At 40.9% G+C, this 21,226-nt stretch overlaps 4 protein-coding genes and 1 non-coding gene across 5 annotated transcripts; 4 read left to right on the forward strand and 1 right to left on the reverse strand.

Moving 5' to 3' along the window:
* The first annotated feature begins 220 nt into the window (after positions 1–220).
* Positions 221–1,785, forward strand: LOC6733168 (glutamate-rich WD repeat-containing protein 1). The gene has a single exon (XM_002080208.4). The coding sequence runs from the start codon at positions 348–350 to the stop codon at positions 1,716–1,718; it is 1,371 nt and encodes a 456-aa protein (XP_002080244.1). The 5' UTR covers positions 221–347; the 3' UTR covers positions 1,719–1,785.
* Positions 1,786–2,766: 981 nt separating this feature from the next.
* Positions 2,767–3,219, forward strand: LOC6733169. Its single transcript, XM_002080209.3, has 2 exons — positions 2,767–2,967; positions 3,053–3,219. Exons 1-2 carry the CDS (start codon positions 2,906–2,908, stop codon positions 3,147–3,149), a joined length of 159 nt encoding a protein of 52 aa, XP_002080245.1. The 5' UTR covers positions 2,767–2,905; the 3' UTR covers positions 3,150–3,219.
* On the reverse strand, positions 3,186–5,582 carry LOC6733170 (mitochondrial intermediate peptidase). The gene is made up of 3 exons (XM_002080210.4): positions 5,325–5,582; positions 4,731–5,260; positions 3,186–4,674 (listed from the first exon to the last, which is right to left on the reverse strand). Exons 1-3 carry the CDS (start codon positions 5,457–5,459, stop codon positions 3,240–3,242), a joined length of 2,100 nt encoding a protein of 699 aa, XP_002080246.2. The 5' UTR covers positions 5,460–5,582; the 3' UTR covers positions 3,186–3,239.
* Positions 5,583–5,915: 333 nt separating this feature from the next.
* On the forward strand, positions 5,916–19,264 carry LOC6733171 (nuclear pore membrane glycoprotein 210). The gene is made up of 19 exons (XM_002080211.4): positions 5,916–6,141; positions 6,215–7,274; positions 8,316–9,683; positions 9,743–10,493; positions 10,552–10,869; positions 12,923–13,054; positions 13,118–13,317; positions 13,378–13,641; positions 13,894–14,019; positions 14,128–14,233; positions 14,849–14,970; positions 15,028–15,126; positions 15,187–15,420; positions 15,514–15,660; positions 16,033–16,185; positions 17,222–17,357; positions 17,633–17,683; positions 18,687–18,761; positions 18,827–19,264. The coding sequence occupies exons 1-19, from the start codon at positions 5,987–5,989 to the stop codon at positions 18,958–18,960; spliced, it is 5,631 nt and encodes a 1,876-aa protein (XP_002080247.2). The 5' UTR covers positions 5,916–5,986; the 3' UTR covers positions 18,961–19,264.
* On the forward strand, positions 10,901–11,040 carry LOC120284545. Its single transcript, XR_005543823.1, has one exon.
* Positions 19,265–21,226: the final 1,962 nt, after the last annotated feature.

Genomic DNA, 21,226 nt, shown 5'->3' on the forward strand with positions numbered 1-21,226 from the left:
ATTTAAGCAATTATATTGTAATTAAAACATTTCTATTATAATGTCATGTCGTATTTTCATTCTTTTTCTAAAAAAATTTAACTAAAGTAAAAATGAACATACAAAGACAAAAAACTTCGAATATTTTTGTTAAAATCGAATTAATTAGGAAGAAATATTAATTCTTGTGTTTACACTTTTAAATATATAAATGGAAAAATAGTATTTTTCAGATCCGGATGGTATAATTGATCAATGATTCTGCGGTCACATTAAAACTGAAATACCAACAGCCACTCTTAAGTCCTAAGCCACACGTGCTAAATTAAACAATCTAGTTTTGTGAATCCGAAGCCCGGTAGATAGCTATGGAGGATGAAAACGAAAACGTTAGTATGGAAGTGGTGGAGCCCGAAGACGCCGAGAGCGACATGAGCTCAGACAGCGGTAGTGACGCAGAAGACGATACCGCTGAGCCCAAAGTCCCCAAAGAGGTCTACTTGCCCGGAACCAAACTCGCAGACGATGAGGAACTGGTCTGCGATGAGAGTGCATACGTGATGCTGCACCAAGCTTCTACGGGAGCTCCCTGCCTGAGCTTTGATGTCATTCCCGACGAGTTGGGCAACGGACGGCAGTCGTTCCCCATGACGGCTTACATTGTGGCCGGCACGCAAGCTTCCCGCGCCCATGTCAACAACCTTATTGTGATGAAAATGAGCAACCTGCACAAGACGCAGGACAATGACGGCGACGAAGACGAGGAGCTAGAAGACGACCAAGACGACGTGGCTGACAGGGAGGAGCTCAAAAAGCCGCAGATGACGTGCGCCCTGGTCAAGCACCAAGGGTGCGTTAATCGCGTCCGTGCCCGGCGCTTGGGAAATTCGGTCTTCGCTGCCTCCTGGAGCGAACTTGGTCGTGTGAACATTTGGGACCTAACTCAGCCCTTGCAGGCCGTGGAGAACGCTCAGTTGGCCAAGCAGTACGAGCAAAGCGAAGCGCGCCCGGTGTTTACTTTCGGTGGCCATCAGCAGGAGGGCTTCGCCATCGACTGGAGTCCCAGTGCAGATGGTGTGCTGGCGACAGGGGACTGCCGGCGAGACATACACGTGTGGACTCCGGCGGAAGACGGCACATGGACAGTTGATCAACGTCCCCTAGCGGGCCACTCACAGTCAGTTGAAGATCTGCAATGGAGTCCAAACGAACGCAGCGTTCTCGCGTCCTGTTCGGTGGACAAGACCATCCGCATTTGGGACTGCCGCGCCGCGCCACAGAAAGCATGTATGCTGACCTGCGAGGACGCTCACCAGAGCGACGTAAACGTGATTTCTTGGAATCGCAATGAGCCTTTTATCGCTAGTGGCGGCGACGACGGCTACCTCCACATCTGGGACCTTCGTCAGTTTCAGAGCAAAAAGCCTATTGCCACTTTTAAGCACCACACGGACCATATCACTACTGTCGAATGGAGTCCCAGCGAGGCTACCGTACTGGCGTCGGGTGGCGACGACGATCAAATTGCTTTGTGGGATTTGGCTGTAGAGAAGGACATCGATCAGGCGGTGGACCCGGCGCAAAACGAAGATGTCCTAAACAAGTTGCCACCGCAATTGCTTTTTATTCACCAGGGCCAAAAGGAGATTAAAGAGCTACACTGGCACCCTCAACTGCCGGGCGTTGTGCTTTCTACAGCCCACAGTGGCTTTAATATCTTTCGCACGATCAGTGTCTGACCTCGCTATCATACTGTTTATTAACGCTACAAAATTAAAACGATCTTGTGCCTTTGGTTTTCAAGAATTTTTTACTGGACTTATTTAAACAAAAAAATGTGGAACACTATTTAATTTTATGAAAAGTAAATTCGCCAATTACTAGTCCACGAGGACTAGAGCCGAAAACGATCTTCTGGGGCAAATCGGCTTTGAACTATAGCCGTCAATTTCAGGGTATTCCTTCGTAAGGTGCTTCGTCATGCATTTGATAAATCCCGGCATATGTTTAAAGAATAAAAAAAGAATGTAAAACATCAAATTTCTTATCTACTTATCATTATTATACATACTATGTAGCATGCGACCAAAAAAGGACATATGCTATCACTTATTCCAAAGATTTTGTATAGTGACCATCAAGTTTTGTATGAAAATTGAATGCAATGTTTTTCAAAATAAGTAATTCGTTAAAAGGTGTACAGTGCCGCTCAACTGAATAGCTTTAACATTTTTCAATTTTCGAAACGTTGTTTCGAATCTCCATAAAGGGAACTCCAATTTAAGCGAAATAAATGTTATTGTATAAAGAAAATTCTTTCCCAGTTACTTGACATTTTGACGTATTAAATTAACGTATACATTTATAATAGTTTTAGTGGTCAAACCTATTCAGTTGAGCCAAAAACAATGAAGATTTTTGTTAGGATTTTAAAATAATAATAAAAATAATATAATTTAATACCACACTAATAGAAACAAAAAGTTATTTCGCTTAAATTCCCTTAATGGAGATACAATACAGATACGGCACTGAACATACATGTCTGCTTATTTAAAATTGTAACAAAAAAAATTAATTACGTAAAAAAATATTACGTGAGATGTGTCGCAGTGAATTGAGTTCATAATATCATAATAATTATATATTATGAGTTCATAATAATTATATTATTAATATTAAAACTAAAATGCCTTGTCATCAGTTCTGACACCAGCTGACAGTAATATTACGATTTTCAGCAATTTCAAATATTTCGCGCCATTTTCAGGTGCTGCCACTCAGTTGAATAGAAAAGTTACAGAAAAATACCGAACGGTATTTCAGGGATGAAACTGTCGCTCACAAATGTCAGAATTTCCTCGTGCACAAAACAAAATAACGAAATCCAGCTGAAAATAACAATATCCGAAGGGATCCGATCAAAATGGTAAAGTCTTCAAACCCCCTGAGCATTGTGCGCAGCATCTACAACAATGAGTTTCAATGGTGAGCGTGCCTTCATACATACATTCCTCCTAACTCCGATCAATGCGACTTTATGTAACCGGCCGAATTGTGATTTCTCACACAGGATGCTGGTCAAGAGCTACGGACTATTCTTCTTGGGAGTGCGTTTGGCCAAGGAGTTCGTGGGTGTCGAGCTGATGCCGTCACTGGGGCCAGCCTAAGTGTTCTGCCATCATTTAAAAATTCCAAAACGGCAATTAAAAATAAATAAGTATAATATAAGAAGAGGTATATAAAGCTGTTTTTTTGTATTAAGTTCTTGTTATCATAAGGTCTTTGATTTTCGACTCGTCGGCGTCAATCTCTGTGATAAGACTGTCGGCCAAAACGCTGGGTGTCATCTCGCGCTGCAGAAAGTTGGCCACCAGCTTACGGCTGGGAACGGCTCCTCCGTGGGCTAGAATTTCGGCCCGATATTTCTCACCAGCCTGACGATTGAATGGGTTGGCTTCAAAGTACGTCTGCCAGATCCAGGAAGCGATTGTTTTCGAAACAAGATAAGCGTAATACTTGGCTCCGTAGCCAACTAGGTGGGAAAACCGCAGCTGCCACGCAGTGTTCTCTACGTAGGGAAGTCCGTAGTAATGATCCTGTACTGAGCGCAAGATGTCTGTGCTGCTTTCGCCATGCCGCGCCGATGCTCCGTGATACTCCTGGTCCAGCGCTGAGTAGAACACCTGAAGTTGGGTCTCGCTAGCGGCGAATAGATTCTTGGAAGCACACAGGCGCCTCAGCATGTCCTCGGAAATGGGTTCGTGGGTCTGAAAGTGGCGGGCGAAGGTTCGTAACACACGGGGATCGCCCGCAAAGTACTCCATGAGCACACTGGGAACCTCAGCGAAGTCCGTGGAACAGCGCGTTCCCGTCACATGCTGGTGCTCGGTGCGAGCTAGCATCGAGTGCATTGCGTGGCCCATTTCGTGAAACAGGTTGTCCAATCGCGCTGGTGACAGCAGCGTCGGTCCACTCCACCGCGGTTGCGCTAGACCCAGCATGACCACCACCACGGGTAGCTGGTAGGAGCCGTCCGGCATACGTTTGCCGCCCTGGATCGTGAAGTGACAGTCCTGATTTGGCTTGCCCGCTCTCTCATAGAAGTCACAGTAAATGTAGCCCAGCAGTCCTTCGCTCTCGTGGACAACGGCAAGCTTGTAGATATCGTTGTGCCAGGCCTCGCCTGGCTTTAAATCTGTGTTCTGCAAACGGATGCCGTAAAGCGCATGTAGCAAGTTGTCCAGACCTTCCATGCAACCACCAAGGGAGAAATATGGCAGAAACTCGTTGGCGTGCTCCTCAAATAATTGCCGCCTCAGCTGTTTGGTATAGTACGGCGTATCCCAAACTTCGGCTCTTGCATCCGCCTTCCCGCCTTCACGGCGTTTCATTTGTGACATCAGGGCGAAATCGCTATCTGCGCGCGGTCGCAGCTTTTCTGACAGCTCGTCGATAAACTCTCGGACCACCTCGGGATTCTCCATCGTGCTACCTTTAAGTGCCCGGTGTGCATATGTATCGAAGCCACAGCTGCGCGCAAGTTCATGCCGGCAAAGCAGTAGGTCTCGGAGAAGATCCTCCTGGCTCTTTGACGGCTGCAGGTACAACCGGTAGGCAGCCTCTCGCATCTGGACGTTCTCTGCGTTTGTGCACAGTCCAGTGATAATTACATTTTCTCCAGAGGTAGGAAAGCTAACAAAAAACAAATATCTTTAGTATAGCCCAGTTAGGGATTTATATGAACTTACTAGTTACGAAAGGACTCAGGGACTTGGCTGCGTGGAAGAACACTAGGTTGCACAGCTCCACTCATAAACTTCTGGCCGAGCTGAAGAATATAGTCATTTAGCCGCACAACACGCATACGCTCCTCCTCGGGCAAGTGGATGCCGCACTGCTCAAAGTCGAAAAGGAACAAACGCGACACATGCCTGTCCACTTCGCTGGTGGGCAGCTTATCTCCATGATCCACTACTTGGCTCAAAGCCTTATAGATGGGCTTATGCGTGTTAAGGCTCTCGACCATTCCGCAAATGCTTATGCAGGCCTGCTCTGCTGCCTGTGTGTACTTGCTCTGAGGATGCGCGATACGTACAAACTCTGCGAGGTCCGCCACCTTGCACAATGAGTCAGAAAGCTCGTCAAAAATGTCGACCATCTTCCGACGTCGTTGATCGGAGGTGGCCTCCGAGATCAGCTCCTGCGTCCGGCTTTCCACATTGTCTCGCAGAAGATAGAAGCCCTCAAAACTCCGCAGTTCGGGCATGCCGAAGAGGCCCTAAAGGAAAAAGGCCATGTATGCCTAGTCAGAGGTCCTGCGTTTTACAGACTTTGGGTCTTACAACATCGTCGTGGGTGAAGTTGATCCGCCTAGCCGGAGGCGCATTAAACGCCGTAGCCAGCGGCGTCCACGTTGAGACCCTGCGACTGCAGTGCCGGGTTCTCCAGCGCAGCAAGGTTCGACTAAATTGTAGCATGGCTCTTCCCCAATTTCGGATCACTTAAATTGCTTGTTTATAACGAAATGGTTACATGGGAAGTCAGCTGTCGGCGAAGTCATCGGGTTGCCAGACGTTTTGTTTTTCGATTACTGACTAATAAACATACATCAATTAACTGCATGTGCAGCTCTATAGAGTTGAGTTGCGTTTAAAGTATTTTTTCAGAGCTGTCACCAGTTTAACGGGGATTAATTTGGAAATTACAGAAAAATAAATGTTAAATAAGCTTTAGCGAGATTCAACTCCCATTTAAAATTAGAGCAAGCCTAAAACGTGAAAGGAATATGAAAATAATAATATTTCTATTAAGACCGAGTTGCAGGGTATCCTGAAAATTATGTTATTATGATTTACAACACATATAATAAGTGGTATATTTGTATTTTTAAAACCCGTATAATATAATTTATCGATAGTTCATATTTCCGATATTGTCACACTTGTCCATCCCTATCAGTTAACTATTTGCAGCTCTTACCGCGCGTGGTTCGTTTGCCGGCACGATGGAATCTATTCTTTGCATGATTTTGCTGATTTTGGCAAGAAATCACGCTTCTGAGGCAGCTAGGTTGAACCACCCGCGTGTGTTACTACCCATATTTGAAGACAAGGCTATTAACTTTACCCTGGAAGTCGACGAGCCGAACTGCTACAAATGGTAAATCGGCGTCATACCGATATTATTTTTCTAACTTCTAGAACTACTAATACTACTATGCTGAACTCTGCAGGTCGTCCTCACGCCAGGACTTGATATCTGTCATGCCCATTTACAAGGGCTTCAGCGAATGTGCATACCAGGCGGTGGTGACAGTCCGCACTCACGATCGTCGGAGGAACACTGCAATCGTCTTTGCCGAGGAAGTGCAAACGGGCGAGACGCTGCGTTCCGACGTGATTGTGGATGCCATTGCCAGTCTAAATGTGCGCACCGCCACTCGACAACTTTACTTGGAGGAGGCGCCCGCCATGTTCGAGCTGCACGCCTTTGATGAGCAAGGTAACGAGTTTTTTACCTTGGAGGGAATTGAGTTTGACTGGGAGATTTTGGAACCCGGTAGCAAAAGGCCCACCGCAATGCGATACCTCACGTTTACGGACAGTCCCTACCACACTGTGCCGCCCAGCATTGAAAAGTTTGAAGCCGACGGCAAGAAGGGGCACATGATCCTTCTTGAGGGCATTAACACTGGCACCGCCAAGGTGACCATCTCCATGCCCCAGGCCGAGTACAAGCATGTGCGGGCAGTCGAGGTGTACATCAGCGTTCTTGCAAACATTATAATTGAGCCTTCCGAGGTCACCATAATTGCTGGGGACTCTGTCTCATTTCGTATTCTGCAGCTAAAGATGGACCGACTGCACGTAATAGACAACAATCAGTATTATTTGGAGCTGGAGGACTCCAGCATTGCATACCTTCGCGGCAACAGTGCCACCGGAGCGGCTCTGGGTCGCACCCAGGTCTTTCTCCGAGATCGCAACATGGCGGACTCTGATGAGGTCCAAAAGGGACCCAGCGCTTTACTGACTGTTGCATATCCGAATAGGTTGTCCATCAGTCTGTTGCCCCATCTCAATTGGGTGACAGTACAAGGCGAGCATCACGCTATCGCTTTTGATCTTTTTGCTGCCGACGGTCAGAAGATTACAATGGGCACAAAATATTCAATCAACTCAGAGGTGGATGAGTCCTTTTTCGCCATTGTTGACCGTACTCGCAACGGAAGCCGGCTTTTCGGTCAAGCAAAAAAAGAGGGAATCACTCAGGTGTATGGCTCATATAAAGACGTAAGTTTATAACTAAAGTGTTTGTTAACTATTGGGATAATACCAAATATAAATATAGACCCATCCAATTCAAGTAATAAGGTTCTATTTGGAGCCCCGCCCAAATACATACAATTGCTTTTAAAAAAATAGATAATGCATGAACATAGTAATAGAGTTCAACTTAATTAAAGTTGGTAGATTTTCTGTTGAAATTTTTGACAATTTTCAAGCAAATTCTTAAAATGATGAAGGCTAACCGTCCGCGTCAATGTAGAGATCTATAGAAATATATAAGCGTGCAACTTGCAGATTCTACTGACAAATAAGCAGTGTTCTGTTGTTGAAGGAGATCAACACACCAACACAGCCTAAAGAAGCTGTGATCGGAAAAATCAAAGTTTTGAAACTGGGAAGCTTCAATCTTTGTCAATGTTTGCGCACCGATTAGTTTTTTTTTTTGCGATGTCCAGTTGTAAAGATATGAAACTTTAAAAATGAAGTTTACTTTCTGAAATTTTTTTAAATCGCAATAACATATAAAAAAATATCTAAATTTAATTTAGAAGATGTGCACATACATGTAACTCAGTAAAGGGAATTGACGTATTATCAGAAAATAACACGTTTACCCACCTCTTAAAACTAAATATTATCAAAAAAATATTCATTCATTCAATTTAGTTTTTATCGTTTGTCGACCGCTAAAAGTAATTTATTTCGTTTGACCACCTCTTTTAAAACGATTTCACGCTTCTTAGAGGTACGACGTTAAACAAATATATAAAATAATAAAGAAGTCGAATAAACATTTATTTTTAGAAAGTCAACCGCAAGTTATAACCGGGTAGCCACAGAACATCTTAATTTTTGCTGTTTTTTTTTGCATAGATTTCGTACACTCTCTGTACAGCCTATGTAAGCTGCCCTCCACAGTAATATGTCGAATTTTAAATAGTTTGCACTTTATATAGAAGGTTAACTCAAAATAATAGTCTAAAAGTCTAGTCGTTTATTTTTGTTATATTAAAAGTTCTTGTAATAATTTTATTTCTGTTGCAGCTGTCGGTACAAGCTGAACTTCAGATCTATGAGGAGCTTCAGTTAGCGCCAACCAAGGTGGTGTTGCCGTACGATCCTAACAGCTTAAAACCCTTAAAGCTGCAGTTTCATGCATCTGGCGGAGATAACAACTACGCTTGGTTCTCCGGAAATCCACAGGTGATCCAGATTGACACCCAGGGCCAAGCCACAACTGAAATCCGCGACGTGAAATCCGCTTACGTGAACCAGGAGGTACTGAAAGATGGTAGTAAACTGACCGCCCACACCACCGTCAAGGTGGCTCTATCCAAGAACCAGAAAATTTCCCGTGTGGCACATATCTACTTTCTCCCTCCTGAGCGCCTTCAGATCACGCGGAGCAACTTTGAGACCGCCCTGAAGGACTTTGTAGACGTGCATGTGGGCGTATACGCTCGAATAAATAATTCAGAGGTTCCCTACACAAGTTGCGACAATCTTCACTTCCAACTAGACTTCAGCCAGCCCATTCTGCAGTTGGAGAGTAACGAAGGGGCGGAGGCTGCTCACGAGGCGTGTCATGTGCTGCGGTTGCGGGCCACCGCTGTGGGCACCACGTCGCTACGCGTTTCCTATATGTATATGGACAAAGTGCTTTACGACATTATTGATCTGTACGTCTTTGAGCCATTAGTCGTGCTAAATCCCATAGAAAACGAGGTTGTTCTTCCCGTTGGGTCATCCCGTAATATAATTTATAATAATGGCCCGCAGCGCAGTTTTACGGTGGCAGCAGAAATCATAAAATCTACCGCTTTTGACGAAAAAATATTAAAAGTGTCTAAACTAGAGTTCGACACGCAAAATTTGATAACAGCGTTCACCGTGTTGTGTCGTGAGCTGGGCGAGACGCAGTTCACTTATCGAGTGCATAATAGCCTTCCCATCCCAAGTTTTGCCATATATCAATCGGAGATCACCACAAAGGTGCATTGCGTCCGTCCTCGCTTCCTAAAGCTCTACGCTCGCCATAACCTGCGTGACTCCTGCCCCCTGGAGAAGCGGACCTCGTTATTATTCTTGAAAGATCCAGAGAATAAGATTGAAATTGAAATCGAGGTACACGATTCAAATAATCGTAGGCTCATGAATATCAGCTCACTGGGGCTTGACTGGGAGTTTGCCGCTGGTGAAGAGCGATACCAGAAGAACATCATCCCGCACCGTCAGATTTCTGAATTGGAATTCAATCATGGAGTTACCTTGCCGAGTCGCGACCTTCTTGTCTTGACATTGAGTGAAGTGGCGACCAACTTCCGCATTAAGGGAACGGTGTCCCAGTACAACGACAAGCTATTTGCCCAACACGGTATTCACGCGGAGCGTCCTCCCTTTGGAATCAAAAATGTGGGTAATCCCCTTCAACGTTAATTATCCGTAAATAATTTATGCTAATTTTTTTACAGCCTCAGACGGGGTTAGTTTACACTCCCCTGATTGAAAATGAAATTAGGTTACACGCCGTTAACAGTACGTTGTTGCCAAAAGATTACGTGAGCATTTTTCTGGCGTCGGGCTATAGCGAGCGAATACCAATCGCGCAGGGCAGCGGCTACTTGCAGCTAGAGCTCTCCGAGTCAGGTATTGTTCAAGTTGAATACAATGAAGATACCCGAATCCTAGTGCTGACGCCCCTACGCCTTGGCCATGTGCGTCTTGAGTTGACCGACCGTTGTTTAATGAACGAACCCAGCCATTTATCCATCTCTGTGGTTGGAATCGGGGCTATTGAAGTAGCTAGCATGGACCGGCTAGAACGCACTACTAAAATCGAAGCTATCGTCAAACTTTTTGATACCAATGATAATCTCCTGCTCGTGGACCGGAGCAAACTTAGTGCGTACGATTTATCCGAGGTTGTCGCAGACCAAAGTATAGTGAGCGTGCGCCTAGGCGACCAGGAAAATGTAGGACCCGGGGAGATCCGCTACACAATTACGGGCAACCAAGTCGGCGAAACCAAAATATTATTTCAGTCTGGCAAGGGCATTCATAAGGTGGAAAGCGACCCTGTAAATATTCAAGTTTTCGCTCCAATTCGCCTCCTTCCGCGCGCTTCAACTCTAATCGTGGGCAGCAGCATACAGCTATACTTCCATGGAGGACCGCACCCAAATACCAACATGATAATCTCAGTGGAGAAGGAGCAAGTAGCAAGTGAGTTTTTTTGTGTATCATCTCAAAATCACGTAATCCCTTTTGTTTTTATTCTCAGCTATAAGCTCTGCTGTTGTTACGGCACATAAGCTGGGGACCACCAAAATCGTAGGCAAGTGTCTTCTAAAAAACCCTGTCACTGGAAAGGACGAGGTGGTCTCCCAGGACTCGGTGGAGGTACACGTAGTGGCTCTGAAAGGAGTACAGATTCGAACGCCTTTGGTCCGCATTCATAGTGGGGCCGTAATGCCCGCCACCTTGTGGGGACTTTCTGATTTGTCGCCCATGGTCTTGGGTACCTTGCAAAACATCAAAATCTCCTGGAAAGTAAGCCAACCACAGGTGGTTGAGATATTTAATGTATTTACGGCTGCAGGTTAGTATACTTTTATCTATTGCTTTAACATAAACGTGTTCGGATACCGCTGTAGAGATAAGAGACTGTAGCTCTATGGCCACCAAGTGCACGGATAACAAAAACAATGTGTTCTTCGATGAGCCTGCCTGAATGAGTTTCAAAGCAGGCACAGATACGGAATATACAATAGTTTCCATCACTGTGATACTTGACACACTTGACTCCGCAAGTGAGCAAGAATACAGTTGCGGTAACAATAATAGCACCATAAGCACATTTCGTGTTTGCCCCAGCGTTTCTCTATTTTCTGACATTTTTTCATCATTTTTTTCACTAATCCTAAATACTACAATGATTTTCAATCGAAATAATAAAATTGGTAACAGATCTAATGGATATTTTAAAAATAATTGGTAAAACAAAAAAAAAACCTCCAAATTTAGGCGGTAACAAAAATAGCACTGTTTCTCGTATTTTGCTAAAACTAAATAAAAAAATAAAATAGGAGTTCAACAAATGGATTATATCTTAAGAACTATGTTTAAAGAATCTTAATATTTGGTTGCGTGACCATTGTAGGCAATAACAGCTGCGCATCCTCTTGGCATGGAGTCCACCAAGTCCTGGTACCGTTTTTGAGGAATTTTGCTCCATGAATCCTTGATCCTCGATCCCCCATGAATCCAAAGATCCTCGATATTGTTGGGTTTGGCTTCAGAAACCTTTTTTTCACGTCCGCACAAAGTTTTTCGATTGGATTCAAGTCGGGTGACTGATCATTACTCGGATCGATTTCTGCTCAAACCACTTTCGAGCCTTCTTCCTCGTGTGTTTTGGGTCGTTATCCTGTTGAAATGTCCAAAAAACGGCATTTCATCCTCGGCATATAGCGCGATCACATTTTCCAGGATATCTGTGTAAATGTGCTGATCCATGATGCCTTGAATCATATGAATCGGATCTACTCCATAGTATGAAAATCACGCCCATACCATGATGTTGGATCCCCCGTGCTTTACCGTCTTAAAGGTGAAGCGAGGATTATTTTCAGTTCGTGGTGGACGCCGAACATAAGACCGAGAGCCTTTCCCACCAAAAAAAAAAACAATTTTGCTCTCATCTGACCACAAAATGTGGCGCCCCTTCTCCACAGGCCAGTCCTTGCGTATCTTGGCATATTCGATTCGCTTTGCTGGGACTGCACACATTAAGGTTGTTTTGTCTAAAGTGTTTGCGAACTTTTTCCACGTTTGCAGCTATCTGAAGCTCCTTCTTCAGTTCCGTCACCGGCTTAAAAGGCTCCTTCTTGCTTTGCCGAACCAAGCGCTTGATCTCCACATTGGACATAGAGGGCTTTCTTCCACGTTTTTCGTTATTTTCGTTGCGGATCATATTGCTTGAAAAAAAAAAAACCGTCCCATTTTAGCGTAGGTTTTACCTTCACAGATCATGTTTTTAATCAAATTCCTTATTTCGACGGTAAAATGCTTTCCCCGACCCATAACTAGAGAATTTTTGGTCTTCTTTCGAAAAAAATTTAATTAAAACCTTTAATGCAACTCCTTTTTTCAAAATATGTCGAAAAAGAACCCAAAGCAATCACTCCTATTAATTTTATTCAGCAAAAACGTGGTCAGTGCTATTTTTGTTACCGCCTCATTTAGCGGGATTTTAGCCCCTTTTGCAAAAAGTGCCCAAAAACAAAAAGAACCGTTACATTAAGAGAGTCAAAATTTCTTGCTTAGAGAGACAACATATGGTACTTATTATTCATGCAATCAGACTTTAAAAAAAAAAAACATTCAATACGTTTTTTTAGGAAATCAACTTTCCACCTGCAGTAGTGCTATTATTTTAACCGCAGCTGTATATATATATACTTTATAATTTCGAAACCGCCCCTTTCCGTTTAATACATATTTCTCAACGAATCTCTTTTACAAAGAGTTTAGATCCCTATAACATAGTTGCTATATATAACAAATAGTAATAAATTACGTTTCCTTGCTATTAGCAAGCTAGAAAACGAACTCTTGCCCAATCAACAAGTCAACAAGCTTTATCATTGCAGGAATAGAGTATCAGAGTGGGGATTTGATATCAGTTAGAGTAAGAGCCCTCAATCCCGGAAAGGCAACAATCACGGCATCGGTTACTTTGGCAGACGGCACAATACTGCCACCAGCTACAGTGGACTTACAAGGTACGTACAAACTGACACAGTCATCTATGTCTTTACCATGATAATGAAAATTTGTTATTGCAGTTTTTAAAACATTGGAGCTGGTAACACCAAATGCCATTAAAATGGATTCCATCTTGGCTGCGCCGCGAAGCACTCTTCAGCTTAAATCTAATATGGATGATGTGGTCTATAAACTGGACGATCGAAGTAATGGCATTGTCAGTGTAACCCCAGATGGCCTTGTACACACAAAGGACTCTCTTGGCCGTGATCTGATAATTGTGAGAACCTGCTTTTCGAACCCTACACGGGAGGACTTGAATTTAGTATTTTTAATATAGGCGACGACCGCGGACCAATCCCTACCCATAGGAATTGAAGTAAAAAATGTGCAGTACATTTTAGTAACGCTGATGCCAATCCTCAAATTAAGAGAGCTTGAACACAAGATCCCGCGTGGAATGAACTTTGTGTTTAAAGTGTCGCTTCACGACAATTTAGGCAACGAGCTCTCACACAACATTGAGGATTTCAACGGACTACGATACGAACTCGGCAACAAAGATGATGTTGATGTCCAGATAGATAATAATCTAACGTTTGCAGTAAGTTTTATTAAGTCATATGATTCTAACGCTCCATCATCATCCCATGTCAAATTGGATACTTGCCTTTCTCCAGTTAGTTAGTAGTAGTCCAGTAGTTAAAGAAAGCCCAATTTTTTAATATCACCCCAAAAAGTGTAAATTCATTTAAGTTTTAATTTTTTAGAATGTGCCTTAATTTAAAGCGAATACCTTCGTATTTTTACATTCAAATGTAATTTGTATTTGTCTGTTACACTCATTTTCGTTTAGTTGAACTTGATGCGAGAGACCAACAATGTCATTGCCATTAGTCTAAAGGACTCAACGGGTGTCAAGCACTCAATGGACTTTATAAAGCTATCTGTTGTGGAGTCGGACAATTTATTTCCCACCAAGGTAATTATCCTCACAAATAAATAGAACCTGCTTTTTAAGACATAAACGTTTTAATGGAACATCCGTCTGTACCTTATTTGGTTTTGACAAAACGTTATCCAACGACAGACAATTTTCTCTGTTGGCGACATCATTTGTTTCGATTCACCTTTAACGTTGTCAGCGACTTGGAGAAGCTCGAATGAGCAGATGGTTTACATTAATAAGCTTACAGGTAAGTAATTTACTTCTTGCATTTACTTTAATCCCATCTTTAGTGTGCATTAGTATACCCTTGCATTTTAATCACAATTTTGGGACGCTGTTCTATAACGCCATTATGAAGTTTTGGATTTTATAAAATATATATATTCGTATCCCTCTAGTCGAGTCTAAAAATGTAAACATTTCTGTTTAAAACTCTCCAAAGGAAGAACTTCTCGGTATACTTTTCTAAATATCTAAATGCGAAATTTAATCATTTTTCTGGGATATCGAAAGATATTGGGGTATAAAATTTTAAAATTGTTCAATGAATCTAGTATACCCTTTTACTCTGCGAGTATAAAAATTAGAATATACTCTGGTCGTTGAATCATAACAAACGGTATTGAAAGAGCAGAAAGTGCATACAAAGGCATTGAAGAAAGAGGTAACGCTATAGCCGAGTTACCCGATTAGCTAGGGGACAAGACTGATAAAAAATTAAAAAATATCAAAACATTTTTTAAATGTGTGAGCGTAGCAGTTATGGGCGCTAGGATGGGCGTCGCACTCGCAATTTCTATCTTCACCCCAAAATTATATTATCCACTTAGATACATAGTTTATACCCTCTTCTCCATTACAGGCATTGCCCAGGTGTTAAGTCATCGACTAAAGCCGGGAGAAAAGATTGAGATCACCAATGGCGACGAGACAAAGCGCGGCGGATTTTTAAAGTATGACCTGGAAGTTCGCGAATCGGATACGGTATTGCATCCATTGTTACCACCTTTTGACCAGCATTTCAACCAATATTTCCCACAGATTTTGTTTGTCAAATCATTGGACACATTTAGCGGACCAGAATATCGGGGACAACTAGTTATTCGCAACCATTTGCAGTCCGAAAAGTATAGTAACTTTGTAAGGATATTGTAAAAAATAACTTTGTTTCTCTTCCTGATACATGCTTCCCTTTTGTAGATTGCACAAAATGTTTCAAAATGTGCCAGGGAATTGGGAACCTTACCGGTGAATGTCTTTACATGCCGCCTGGCGGCCAAGGATGCACTGGGACGCAATTTACTAAAAATGTATAAAGTTGATGCCTTGTTTGATGCTAGCGTCGGGCAGTACTCTTGTCGACTACAGTTGCTCACCAGTTTTATTGAGTTGTTAAGTGTTGTCAAGACAAACGACGTCTACTTGGAGCTGGAGGTCAGTCTCATTTGATTTAAACCAATTTCTTTTCAACCTATAACCAGTGTGAGATTTTTCCTTAAATTAAACACAGTCTTCTTCTTTGAACAGGCAGTGGTGGCCAAAGGAGTTTCCGATAAAATGTCATTGAAATTAGTACCCGGTATCAAAGTTTACCCCGAATCAGTGCGTGTCACCGACCTAAAGCCCCATGAAATTCATATAAGCGGACTAGACAAGGCGTTGCTCAAGGTTCAGGTAAGTCGCTGGTGTGGCTTTGAGCTTAAAAGTCTTTTTTTTAACTCGTTTTTCGTTTTGCAAACTCATATTCTAATGTCTGTGGTAATGGGTGTATACCAGATTTGTTAAAAAGTACGTTACAATAAAAGATAGATGAGCATGTAAATTTACCCCTTACCTGCGCATAACTGTTTGAAACGAGTTCGTCTACAAACAACAGCCCAAAACAGTCCCAAAACATACTATTAAAAAAGCTTGGATTTTTTCAAGCATCCAATTTGTTTTGGACACTCTTTTTTATCTTCGCCCAGGGAGTGCGAGAAGCGGGTATCTTTTAGTCGAGATTTTAAACCTGTTTTTTTGTTCTTTCCTTGTGCAATATTGACAAAGGTGAAGCCATCGAATTCAAAATACTTTGCTGTGGACTTTATCGAGCATGGACATGGTCTAAGCAAATATCGTTTGGAACTGTTTGAGGACCTTCCGCTGGATGAACACTTTTACATTTTAGTAGTTTCCCCGGACACGAAGCAAAGCATCGAGGTGAGTCTTAATCCCCATTAGCGGATAGTAAATAAGTGTGCTAGATGCATATGAAATGTAAATTACTTGTGGGAGCTTATACTAAGAATTCCTAGGCGAGTTGACCTAGACATATGTATCCGCCTGTAAAGTAAAGCCTTCGCTACCCAAGTTTTACATTTGTCTGGCCAATATCTAATGATATTCCTTTAACGACCACAAACGTATATCGCTAAGATGTGTATGTTTCCCACAACATTTAATTATAATTTGTGTTCTGTCCGTATGTGTGACTCCGTAAAAACCTTAAGATCTCAGAAACTATTTGGTTTGATTCAATCCCGCAAACCGAAAAAAAAGAAGTCAAAACTCCTTCTTAATTTCCATATTTGAATAGTTGGCAGTATCTATCGAACAACCTTTAAAATAAATTGCAATACATTTTGTTAAAAATGTAAATTCATTTATGAAAATCGTTTTATGTTACATTTATTCAGAAACTGAAACAAAAGAAATCATTTATCAAACATTCTTATAATACAAAAATGCTTTAATTATAATTTATTATTAATTCAGTGTTTTACGCACCAAAATTACGCAAACCAGTTAACCAAAAAAATTAAATAGAGACGGGATAATGATATTAAAAAATATATATTATGATGTATTGGAGATACAACAGCTTTCATCCGCTAGTATGCGCGGAGTCTTATACATCCAACGTCTAGACTTTCAGAACGCTCAGCTAGTAATCTTGATCAAGAACTTATACTTTACTTTACCATCCGCAACGCTTCCTTTTACTTTTCTGCATACCTACATATTTATTAATATTTTACGAGTACATGATGGAGTATGAAGAGTTTTTATCAAAGACGCAACTATAATTTTCTTTTGTTGTCTTTTGCTGTTTTATTTTATTGGCATTCCAAACAGACAATTAACTCCATTCGTTCTTTTAATAATTCACAACGAGAAGTTCAATCATTTCTTAATCAATTGTAAAATGTTATTGAGTTCTTCGATAACTGATTGATCATATTTTTTGGTATTACAGGTGCCCATCATCGGCAATACAATGCTGTCCCAAAAGTGCACTGACAACCGATATGGCGGTCCTCTTGTGTATCGGGTGCTGGAGAATTTGGGCTTCGTGCTGACTACGACTGTTATTGTAATCATTTCCATATGGGGTAAGTTAAGACACAAGGTTTAGATTCTCCTTCGTTTACTTTTCTGTAAATTACGAGCAAAATTGAGGACACTGAAACTGTTTTCACCTCGGCTTTTTAAAAGTTCCGATCATTTTTATTCACCCCATGTCTTCTTGCGTGTAATTTTTTAAGCTCGACAAAGCGTTTTGTTAAACATTTTAATTTTAAAATTTTCACCTTTTAATGTACTTATTACAGCCAAGCAATTTTCTTGACACAAACCTTGTAATTTTCTCATTCTAATTCTATTGCAGTATACATGTCTTGCTTTCAAACTCAGGGCGTCACGCAAGTTAATTTTGAAGGTAAGGATTATTTAAATTTATGATAACTAGTTTACTAGGCAATTTTCGAAAAAGGGATTACTAGATTTCAATCTAAAACTTCAATATACATAGGTCATTCACGTTTCGATATATATTGGAGAATATAATTAGAAAACATGGGCGGTTTGTGGGCGCCTCAAGAAGTTGTTATCAAATCGATTGAAATTCACAAAACTAATGAATATATAAAAAAATGTGAAAACTTTCTTCAAAAGTGTGGGCGTGGCAGTTTTGGGCGCCTTGTGGTCGTAAGAGTGGGCGTGGCAACATTCGGAAACAAACTTTCGCCGCGTGTGTCTCTGGAAGCTGCATGTTTAATCTCAACATTCTAGCTTTTCTAGTTCCTGAGATCGAGGCGTTCATGCGGACAGACGAACATGGCCAGATCGACTTGGCTATTCATCCTGATTAAGAATATATATACTACTCTATATACTACTTTTACTCGACGAGTATCTGGTATATAAATCCATTTGCTTAACAAAGCGAAGCCTGCAGTTCGACAATTCATCGCTATTCAAAAACATCACAAAACAAACATCACGGCTACGTCGACACAGCTAGGCACTTGCGCGCTATCTCTACTGCAGATGTAATGGGATGAAGTCGTAAAGGTTATTTGACTAATCGAAGCGAGAAATGAGTAAGGATAGTTGAACCAAATTCACTGCAGTTTGCGAAGTCGAAGCTTCAGCTGAGCCAACGCTCTTATTCGGCAATCGCAGAGACCTCAAAATAAACTTCAATTCTTTGCTGCGCAACGGAACAAGCTAATCGTGGAAAGAACAATAACATAAAGAAATTAAATCGCGAGTTTTATTTCTGACAGGCATGCTCCCGTAAACTTTTTGCGAGAAACACTCCCGAATTTGTAAGGTGTCTAGTGGCTCTTAATATTCCTGTAGAATATTATAATATCCATAGCAATTTCAATTTGGTATTTTCTTTTTAAATAGTAAATATAACTATCATCTAATTACAGCATTCAAAAAACAAAAGTCGATGACGGAGTTGATGCAACAATCTGGAAGAAGCAGTCAAGAGGATACATTTGGTGGTGAGTTTAACTAGGCCAGCTGTAGTTAAGTAATATTTACTTTTTTCAATTCTTTTTTTTGTTAGACTCCTACAACGTACGAAACTTTTCTCCGGGTCAGCGAAGTCGCCGATCGAATGCTTTGTCGGAGGCGTATATTTATGGACACCCTCAATTGAACTCTCCAAACAGATCAGAAACCTCGACTAGCTTTAGTTAGTTGGATACGTAAATTAAAGACTGTCAGCAATCTGACTCGGGTTTTTGTAAAATATTATAAGATAAACTCAGGCATTTGTAATACTTGTATGTGGCTTATGTCCTTTAAAGTAAGATCTTTTCGCCCAGACGCCAGAAAAATAGTTTGTAGGAAAAGTCAATATTTGTTATGGAATAGAAAAGTTAAAAAAAAGAGTGAGATTGTAAAGTCACGATTTTGCCAAATATTTTCATACAGATAAGCTTACGTTTTACGTTTCCGCAAAAACACAACTAGTTTTTAAATAAACATCAATTAAAATGAATATATATGTATATATTAAAAACCGTTCAAACGGTGAATATCATTGTGGACGGTAGCCTGTGCGCAAGGATGTTCAGCGAACTAGTGCCGTAAAACTGAAAGTCTGTATCCTGATCAATATGTATTTCAAGGCTCTGTTTAAACTATATATTTTATTTGAAAAAGGACAAAGGGAAGCGTATGATCGACGTTTTCGAATCATGGGAACTAGGTAAGAATCTACACTACAATTAAATATAAAAAGAGCATTCGTTTTAGAGTCCTGCCACTTTTTTTTTGATTATACAGCTCAAGCTGTAGAAAGCTTACCAGCTAGAATTCCGTGCTTACAATTTCTGAAAACGCGCTTTATGTTATATGTTGCTATATGTTATTGAAATAGTATTAAATGCAAATGAAATTACTATTAAAGGCAAATAATTACTATTATATTATATTATCATTACTGTTGTGGGGTCTCGCAGCCGCCAACAGATCTTAAATTCATTAATTTATTTGTTGCCAACTTTGGATACACACCCAAACACTACGACACTTCAGCTGCGCGATAATCTTTTGTTGCCATCTAAGTTTGTCTCTCCCACGCCTCTCTCTCTCTCTCTCTCTCTGCTGTTCGCAGTGCAATTAAGTTACTCAACACATTCTCGTTTGTAATCCATGCAAGCGAGCATCGGTGCCAAATTTCGCTCTAACAAAATAAAACACACGTTTGGAAATCGCTACCTATATAAAATCGGCGTTTCTCTTCTCTATAAATAGCTTAAAAACGCTTGTTAGCTCAACAAATATATTGTCTTTTATTTATATAAATCCATGAATAGTTGATATGATATCGACGAATATACATATATGTATATTTAAAATTAGTTTTTCGATCTGTGTAATGAAAGGTTTATGATATTAAGAAGACGTAATACATAATTCCAAACATCTACAAGACATAATGATGTAGTCGAATATGCTGTAGTGGAATATGAATGGATTATTAGTTATCGAATCCACAGTAGGCCTTGAAACATTTTTATAACCGTTACTCGTAGAGTAAAAGGATATACTAGATTTATTTAAAAGTATGTAACAGGCAGAAGAAAGCGTATATTCTTAATCAGGATCAATAGTCGAGTCGATCTGACCATGTCCGTCTGTATGAAAGTCGAAATCTCAGGAACTACAAAAGCTAGAAGGTTGAGATTCAGCATACAGATTCTACAGACAAAGACAGCGTAAGTTCGTTTATCCATGTTGCCACGCCCACTCTAACGCCTACAAACCGCACAAAACTGGCACGCCCAGACTTTTCTATCGATCTACCATGCCCACCTTAACGCCCCAACCCGACGAACCTGTCACGCCCACACTTTGAAACCATTTTTTCCCATTTTAATCCTTAATATCCATCGATATCCCAGAAAAACTATGAAATTTCGCATTCCCATTAATTGGTTAGTAAAACCAAGCTTTGCTAATTAAAAAAGAACTTATTTGCCATTCAAATTTCGAAAAAATTGAAGTCTTGTCTGGTTACCTAGTACCGTATTTTTACCCTTGCATAGTAAAGAGTCTGAAACAAATTGAAAGTCATTTCCGAATTTTTAAAGTTTTTTTCATATTAGCCGGAACGCGCTATACCACTATATCTTATATCTGCTGAGGGAATAATTTGAAACAAAAATGGAGTTAAAATGTACCTTCGTTGTTTTTGATCATAATGTGCTTTTTGATAATATATATTTACGGTTTAATTTGATATTCATCGGCTACATTTGGAACGTTTTTGAAAATAATAGAAAATCAAGTTTCGGAATAACGAAGTTCTTGTAAATATATATAATTTCTATAGAACCTTTGGCATGCCGAAAAAACTCATTTTTGGTATTTGAAATAAAGTTTCACAAAATCTCGGATTGCATATATCTGAAATCTGTATATCGGTAATACTTTACTTTTAAACTTTCATCACTCT

This window comes from Drosophila simulans, chromosome 2R (genome assembly GCF_016746395.2).
Source record: "Drosophila simulans strain w501 chromosome 2R, Prin_Dsim_3.1, whole genome shotgun sequence".
Taxonomy (NCBI): Eukaryota; Metazoa; Arthropoda; class Insecta; order Diptera; family Drosophilidae; genus Drosophila; species Drosophila simulans.

Excerpts from the sequence above, each read along its gene's own strand:
- LOC6733169 (XM_002080209.3), top strand. The coding sequence starts at position 2,906 with ATGGTAAAGTCTTCAAACCCCCTGAGCATTGTGCGCAGCATCTACAAC. Across the intron at positions 2,968-3,052 it reads TACAACAATGAGTTTCAATG|GATGCTGGTCAAGAGCTACG; the intron begins GTGAGCGTGCCT and ends TTTCTCACACAG.
- LOC6733170 (XM_002080210.4), bottom strand. The coding sequence starts at position 5,459 with ATGCTACAATTTAGTCGAACCTTGCTGCGCTGGAGAACCCGGCACTGC. Across the intron at positions 5,261-5,324 it reads ACTTCACCCACGACGATGTT|GGCCTCTTCGGCATGCCCGA; the intron begins GTAAGACCCAAA and ends TTTTTCCTTTAG. Across the intron at positions 4,675-4,730 it reads CCTGAGTCCTTTCGTAACTA|CTTTCCTACCTCTGGAGAAA; the intron begins GTAAGTTCATAT and ends GTTTTTTGTTAG.
- LOC6733171 (XM_002080211.4), top strand. The coding sequence starts at position 5,987 with ATGGAATCTATTCTTTGCATGATTTTGCTGATTTTGGCAAGAAATCAC. Across the intron at positions 10,870-12,922 it reads TAATGTATTTACGGCTGCAG|GAATAGAGTATCAGAGTGGG; the intron begins GTTAGTATACTT and ends TTATCATTGCAG. Across the intron at positions 15,127-15,186 it reads CCGAAAAGTATAGTAACTTT|ATTGCACAAAATGTTTCAAA; the intron begins GTAAGGATATTG and ends TCCCTTTTGTAG.
- LOC6733168 (XM_002080208.4), top strand. The coding sequence starts at position 348 with ATGGAGGATGAAAACGAAAACGTTAGTATGGAAGTGGTGGAGCCCGAA.